Here is an 8429-nt window from a genome sequence, read left to right on the forward strand (position 1 = left end):
GATGTTTCATAAATAGAGGTTATTCGGTATTTTGTGGTTGGATATAAAATTCATATATAAATAACTACACATCCAGGAGGGGAATATTTATGCCATGTAATTAAAGATTTGCGGAATACCATATAAGTGGAAATTTTAGCAAGATGCAAATTTAGCGATTTGTCCCCAGAAATTGGTATTTTATTTTTAGCGAGATGTAATTTTAGCGATTTCAAAAAGCTCACTAAAAAGCAATTACAAGCTAGAACTGTCCAAACGGGACAAAATACCCCCCGCTGTTTTTTTTCAGAAGTAAGTTTTTCCATAATAAAGATATGTATAACACATGAATTATGAAATTTTTCTTCCAGTGACCTTGAAATTTCCCAAATGATCTTGGGTCAAGATCATGACATACCCTTGGGTCATGGGCAATCTTTGTGTGAAATGAGAACCTACCAAGTTTATCAATAAGAAAGATATGGACCGGACATGAATTATGAACTTTTTCTTCCAGTGACATTGAACTTCCCCAAAACCTTGGGTCAAGGTCATGCCAAACCCTTGGGTCATGGGCAATCCTTTTGTAGAATGAGAACCTACCAAGTTTATCCATAAAAAAGATGTAGACCAGACACGAATTGTAAACTTTTTCTTCCAGTGACCTTGAACTTCCCCAAATGAACTTGGGTCAAGGTAATGACACACCCTTGGGTCAAGGGCAATATTTGTGTGAATTGAGAACCTACCAAATTTATCCATAAGAAAGATATGGACCAGACATGAATTATGAACTTTTTCTTCCAGTGACCTTGAACATCCCTAAATGACCTTGGGTCATGGTCAGGACACACCCTTAGGTCATGGGCAATCTTTGCGTGAAATGAGAACCTACCAAGTTCATCCATAAGAAAGATATGGACCGGACACAAATTATGAACTTTTTCTTCCAGTGACCTTGAACTTCTTCGAGTGACCTCGGGTCAAGGTCATGACACACCCTTGGGTCATGGGCAATCTTTGCATGAAATGAGAACCTACCAAATTTATCCATAAAAAAGATGTAGACCAGACACGAATTATGAAATTTTTATTCCAGTGACCTTGAACTTCCCCAAATGACCTTGGGTCAAGGTCATGACACACCCTTGGGTCATGGGCAATCTTTGTGTGAAATGAGAACCTACCAATTTTTTCCATAAGAAAGATATGGACCGGACACGAATTATGAACTTTTTCTTCCAGTGACCTTGAACTTCCCCAAATGACCTTGGGTCAAAATAATGACACACCCATAGGTCATGGGCAATCTTTGTGTAGAGTAGTAGATTCTAATGTCCCTCTGTAAGAAAGATATGGACCGGACACGTTTGCACAGACAGACGGACAAACAGACAGAGGGACAAGGTGATTCCTATATACCCCCCAAACTTCGTTTGCGGGGGGTATAATAAAGCGCACTAAATTTTTAGAGATATTCAATTTTAGCGATCTTAACACCCTCACTAAAAATGCCCAAATTAAATCCTCGCTAAAAATTCTGCTTATACCGTGCACTAAATTTTTAGATTTTTACTTTGTATGTCCATTTGTCTTTCTTTGTATGTCCAAAAACTTTAACCTTGCCCAAGGTCAAGAGATAAAAGACGTTGGCATTCAAAGAAAGGTCTTGTCACAAGGAATATACACAAGAAATATGACAGCCATAAAAGCTCCTGCCAATCAAGTTATGGGCAAGGTTAATTTCTTTTGGACAGACAGATGGATGAACAGGGCAAAAACTATGTTTCCAATTCTTCCATTATTGAGGCATACAAAGTGTCATAAAATCTGGATTTTCTATTCTATTTCTAGTCATTTCAAGCCTTGTTGAATAAAACTAATAGGAAATTGAGAATGAAAATTTTAAAAATGCTCCTCTTCAGTCATCAAAACACATTAAAAGTGAGAATCTTTATTCCATAAAAACTATACAATATACAAATCAAAATACAGTGATTGTTGAAAACAAATTTAAAAAAAAATTAAAATATCACTAAAGAAAGTGTTCCATTACAAGACACAAGTCAATTTAATTCTAAAACTAAGACTACCACTAATTATCCAGATTTTGGAAAATCCCTATGTTTGAAACCTTCTGTCAGATGGCTGTAAGACTTGAAATTGGTTATCTGGATCTCATAAAATGTAGATCACAGTCTTTTTTTCCCCCTGTAGTCCCTATACAGCTCGACCAGTTTGGATTTTCTCATTTCACAGAGGAACATCAGGATTGCTTGGTCAGTCCAAATGCTGTAAGACTGAATTTCCCATCAATCATTCTAAAATAAAGAATGTTTTCTTTGAATTTTTGCTTTTTCCATCACAGAAATCTGTCATTTTCTCAATATAAAAATACAGTTGAACTAGATATCTAAAATACCATGGAGATGTCAAAGTTAGGTGGAAGCACAGGCACTTGATTCTGAAATAATTTTTTTAACCCATAGTAAACTAAAAATACAAGATATCCAACTTTGAATTACATGGAGTACCCCCTCCCCAGAATCGCACTTAATTTCCCTTTCAGGAAAAAAAAAATGCACGGCAAACTGTTGAAAATAATTTAAAGATTTTTTTCAAGCAGATTTTGTATCAGGTGACATCTGATCCCACATTTTAGCCTCCACCTATCCCAAGGGACACTGTTTTGAATAAAAAGACTTGTATCCACACAACTTGAGAATTTGTTTGGACCTTGTAAGTCTTGCTTATATTAAATTCCTCTTGTGGCCCCATCTAAAGTCCTAGGCTAGGGGCCATAATTTGTACAAATTTGAATCTACACTGTGTGAAAAATTAACAGAGGACATACTACACTACTTTCAATCGGAAAAGATTTTTCGGCCTTTGCTTCAGGTGAGCTAAAACTTGCGCTAAAATACATGTAGTTCAAATGTAATTATTACAATGTACAAGAAAAGAAACTTGAGTGCCTTTATACCCACCTTGGGCTGTGTGCTGTCTGTGGTTAATGACTCTGGTTTATCAGCTGGGGGTGATTCTTGTTCTTTATCTTCAGGGGAGGTAATTTCTGGTTCTTCAGATGCTGCCTCCTCATTGTCGGACTCAGCTTCCTTGTCTGAGTTTTCTTCTCCTTCTTCTTTGGGCTTCTCTTCATCTGTTCCTAGCATAGTCTGTAAAAAATTATGTCTTTTAGTGTTGACAAGCCAGTATTTTATATTTCACTGTACAAGGTGCCTCCATTTCAAAATCTGTTATTAAATTTAACTTCTTGCATAAAAGTATGTTTTGTAGAAATATTTCAAAGTACAATAAAGTTTTGTAAAAGATAAAAGTTTATTTTTTATTCAATTGCTTATTGACATCTGATCCCTCATTTTAGCCTCCAACTATCCCTAGGGAGTCCAAAGAACTCTTACTATAAAGTATAAATGTTTTTTCCTGATATCTTCAATTTACACACATGTAAATTTTTGTGACCATATTTAAAACTACATGTATTAAAATTGTTTTTTTCTGATGTACACATGCACTTCTGATTTATCTGAAATCTCAAAAAAAAAGTAATAACCTATAAACTTTTTAGAGAATATTTAATACATGTACATTTATATTAATTTATTGTTGTTTTTTTTTTTCTACTTAAACCATGAAAAACTAGTGCTAATTGTAACGGGTAAACTTACAGATGTTCCCAAACGCTCCCCAACTCCCTTTTGGTGCCATATTCCCTGTAAGCTTCATTAAATAAGACAAACTCGATGCATTTAAGACTTTAATAACGTTTACACAGAAGTGTACAAAGTTCATTCAAATTTTGCGTGCGCATGTGAATGCATGTGCGTAATGACCATATCATCTTGTCTACACAATCTATATATTTTTAAATACTAAATATTAAAGCATTTAAACCAAAAGTATTAAAAAGATACACTCGTTGAAGTGTTTTTTGATTTTGCTCATTTCAGGTGCACGCACGTGCATACATGAGCATGGTGACCATATCTTCTTGTAGATGTCCGTTACATCTATCTATGTTCTAAATCCCACCCCGTTTGGTTGAAAACCAAGGGAGTTATAGCTGTTTAAAGTTTCAGCCAATCAGATTGCAGCGCACGTACATGCACGTGTATGCATGTGCATGGTGACCATATTTTCTTGTAGTAGTCCAGTATATCTACATGTATCTATGTTCCAAATTCCATCCTGTTTGGTTGAAAATCAAGGGAGGTATAGCTATTTAAAGTTTTAGCCATTCAGATTGCAGCGCACGTGCATGCACGTGTTTCATGATAATTGTTATATATCTTGTTGTAGGATATACTTATGCATGGCTATTTTCAAAATTTCAAAGGATTTCGTCAAAAAATAAGAAAGATATTGAGACTTTAGTTTCAGCCAATCAGAGCAAAGCGCACGTGCATGCGTGTGAGATCTTGCTATTTTGACCATGTCATATTGTCTATGCTTCTAATATATCCTTATATTATAAGTTTCAAAGCATTTCATCAAAAATTTAAAAAGTTACGCCTATATCAATTAAATCAGTCATTTCACATGTTGCACGTGCACGCTCTTGCAAGCAAGTGCGCGCAAAATGACCTTCGTTCCGCAAATCTACATAACATGTCTACTGACCCTAAAAACATTTCACCTTAGTCGGATGTATAGTTTACGAGATCATTCCCGGACAAAAAAGTACCCAGGAAGAAGAAGAAGAAGAAGAAAAATAATAATAATAAGAAACAGAGTAAAAACAATATGTTCCCCAACTTCGTTTGGGGAACATAATAAGAGGGATTGATACACCTTAAAAATGCATTTTTGTTTTGTCATATATACCGTATAAGTAGAAATTTTAGCAAGGATTTAATTTTGGCATTATTAGCGGGGCTGTTGAGATCGCTAAAATTGAATATCGCTAAAAATAAAAATTGCGTGTTAGGCCAAAAAAAATTAATCAATAGTTTCTCAGGCCAAAAAATTCAAAATTCGATGCGGCAGGCAGGCTTTTTTTTTTTTTTTTTTTTTTTTTTGGCAGCAGGTTTTACACCTTCTTTAAGCCATTTGTTCAATAAAATGAAAATCTCTACCAACTCTTAATTTTTGTTCTCTGAAATTAGTTATAATATGTATTCAACTTTAAATAATGTTATTCCAAACATTTATTTAAAAGTTAATTCATAAAATATTGTAAATTTAGAAGAATACAGTGAAACCTGTCTAATCCGACATGCACTGGGATACAAATTTTGTGTCGGAATAGACAGGGTGTCGGATTGCACAGTGTAAAAAACAAGGAAAATACTAAAATGGGAACGAAATTTAACGGCGTAATTCACAGTGTGTCGGATTATTCAGGTGTCGGATTAAACAGTTTTCACTGTATATCGTTTTTCTAATAAAAACGTCTATCTTAGCATTCATGAAAAGGGGAATTACTCAATTTTCTTTTCCAACTTAGAAAAATAGAAAATTGAGTTATTTCCCTTTTCAATATGTCAATAAAATTGATCAATGCGGCAGTTCTTGAACTGATGCGGCGGTGCCTGAGAATCTATTGAGTAATTTTTTTTGGCCTTATCTGTACTAGCTTCTTTAGAGAGCATTTTAAAATCGCTAAAATTACTTCTCGATAAAAATAAAATACCAGTTTTTAAAGAGAAATTGCTAAATTTGCATCTCGCTAAGATTTCCACTTATACGGTATTTTGAAACCACAAAAATTGAGCATAATACAATGCTGTAAATATATCTACTGTATATATGTATAAACATTTCTGCAAAAGCCTTAAATCCTATTTTCAATCAATACCTGGATGACATCAGCAAAGTAATCAGCTTTTTCAGCCATCTCTGTTAATTTAGAATTTTCCTCTCGCAGATCCTCAACTTCTTTGTGCAACTGGAAATTAAGATTTAGATTTACATATATTTATTTTTGTCTCAAAACAATTTTTCCCAAAACTTTCTTTGCAATCAGTATTGGAAGGAAAGCATTAAATCTGACTTGATACTAATGCACTGTAAGCCATTTTCTGATCTATCACAATACCATAATAGATTAGGCCTAGAAAAAAAATATGTTTGTTTCCGCTTTCGGGCTGAAAAAATATAGGGTAGGTAGGTAGGCAATTTTTTTTTTTTAATTTTTTTTGCTTCTTTAATCAAAACATGTATAGAAGTAACATTAATGACAAAAGAAATGGTGTTTTCAAGCATTACTGTGACTTATCTTGTAATAGAAAGGTGACCCAAACTTCTTTCTGTCTTGAAAAGTTGGCAAAGTTGGAGGCTATAATTCCCTGGTTGAAATCTTGCACATCATGGGACAAAAGCATTAAAAAAATATTTAGGGTCGGCACTATAAATTAGGGTCGGTCGGGAAAGCGGAAACAAACATATTTTTTTTCTAGGCCTTATAAGTACACTCATAGAATTAAGTGTTTTAACACACACCATTTCATTTTCGTGAAGTGAATCATTTAGTGCCACTCGTCTCTGCTCAGCCAGTTCTTTCCAGTAAGACTCAGGAACGTCCTCTAAAAAAAGATAGGTTCAGTCTTATTTTCTCTAAAATTTGTAAATACAAAAAAGATATCCTTTAGCACTATAAATGACTTTTGCTACTAAAAGGGAAACTATCAAATGGAATGTTCAAAATTAAAAGCAATTAATAGTCAAAAATTGGTTTTCATAAATGAATTAATAAAATATTTAATCATTGATAATAATTTTTAAAGTTTTTTCCTTCTAATTTGCAGCAACACATTGCTGTTAAAAAATAGTCTTGTTCAAGGCAAGACCATCAACAAAGCTCTTACCATCAACCATTAATTCATAAGCCTCATCATCAATGTCTTCACTCACAGACCCTAGACTTTTCAGCCTTCTGTTCTTCTCTGTTTGAACAGCTTTGTGATCAAATGTCCTCTCATTTTTTGGATCATTATACACAATCAAAGGTTCCTTCAAAGGTATTAGTTTGTTAACTTTTTTCTACAAAAAAAAAACATGTATAAAATATTTTTTCAGCATAATTAATTCCAAGAAAACAAGATAAAAATATTTTCCAAAATGTATGTTCAAAACAATATTTTATCATGATGGTAAATATGAAATAAAGTATTTTTATCAAATAACCCAAATGAATTTTATTTTATTGTTTAACATTATTGCCAATTTTTCAAATAAGAACATTACTTTGTTTTAATTCCAGTTGTGAGACAGGTCCAATCCCCCCCCCCCCCCCCAAGAAAAAGCAACTAACACGCTTCTAACCTTAGCTGTGGGTGCTTGTCCTGTCTGTCCTATAAGTTTTTGTGGATTTTGAGCTGAACATTGGAGAGTCTGGAAGATTTTTCGGCTTCCCTGCGATTGATCCTGAAATGATATCAGACCAAATAGTTCAAGTTTTAAGTACATTTAAAAATGATTTTACAGGATGCTTCATATTTACTTTGAAGGCTTTTGAGTTTTGACCCCCAAGATGTACATGCTATGATTCAGTGATTGAATATTCTCTAATCTCTTCAAAATAACTCCATGAAGGGAAGGCTTAACTTTTCTATGTGAACATACAGGGGCTTCTTACAATTAATTTGTATTCTTTCTATTTGAATACTCATACACTATTAGTAAAAAATGCGTTGCATAACTATTTAAAAGTGTAGGGGAGTCAAAGCCCCTGTGCCTGGCTGCGGTGAACGTATAACTGGATTACGTTATGACGCGTATTTTTGAAAGAATAATGTATCCATTTAAAAAATTAAAAATGAAAGGTTATAAAAAAAATTATAATGAACCAAGTCACCATGTTCGTAGCTGTTGCCATTTTTACCAAAGAGTGAGTGACCACATCTCCTTGTTTACAAAAGTCAGCTGTATATATTTCTTTAAAATTTCGCATCTGAATGTGAATATTTCACATAAAATATATCATAAATAAATACATACACTGTCTTTGTTCATTTTTTCTTTGTTTGAAGTCTTGAAAGGGCATAAATTTTCTTGGGATTCGATGTTCCTTTCTATCTCCATCTTGAAATCCCCGGGAAGAAATCACGTGACGCTGAATTGTTAACTCGATCAAAAATATGTCGGACCGAGAATATCTGCGTGAAAAAATATTATGCCCAAAATCATAAAAGAACACATTTTAAGCTCCACTTGTGGTTCTTAGCATTTTAAAAGTTCTAAATGATTATTTATCTACTGATATTTTTTTTAAATAGAGACTTCATGTCATTCAAATATTTTAATGAATTTTTTTTACATTAATTAAAATCGTAGTTTTGCTAGCTTCATCATAGCAAAATATTTTAATAGAATGGAAAAAAAATCATATTGCTTGAAATGGTCAACCTCTCAATGTACTGATCAAATGAATTGGCCATTCAACAACAATTCTTTACCATTCACATGATCAGGACAGGGTAAATGGAAAG

At 33.5% G+C, this 8429-nt stretch overlaps 1 protein-coding gene and 1 long non-coding RNA gene across 3 annotated transcripts in view; one reads left to right on the forward strand and one right to left on the reverse strand.

Annotated features, from left to right (window-relative positions):
- The window catches only part of LOC134238638 (uncharacterized), a 182945-nt gene that overhangs the window by 12596 nt on the left and 161920 nt on the right, over window positions 1-8429 (forward strand). The window lies entirely within an intron of this gene.
- LOC134238635 (geminin-like) lies at window positions 1918-8060 on the reverse strand. The gene is made up of 7 exons (XM_062720757.1): window positions 7939-8060; window positions 7264-7365; window positions 6807-6981; window positions 6442-6524; window positions 5798-5887; window positions 2967-3155; window positions 1918-2300 (listed from the first exon to the last, which is right to left on the reverse strand). The coding sequence occupies exons 1-7, from the start codon at window positions 8020-8022 to the stop codon at window positions 2292-2294; spliced, it is 732 nt and encodes a 243-aa protein (XP_062576741.1). The 5' UTR covers window positions 8023-8060; the 3' UTR covers window positions 1918-2291.

Source organism: Saccostrea cucullata, unplaced genomic scaffold, assembly GCF_032062105.1.
Source record: "Saccostrea cucullata isolate Sc308-1 unplaced genomic scaffold, CSIRO_AGI_Scuc_v1 ctg196, whole genome shotgun sequence".
Lineage (NCBI taxonomy): Eukaryota > Metazoa > Mollusca > Bivalvia > Ostreida > Ostreidae > Saccostrea > Saccostrea cuccullata.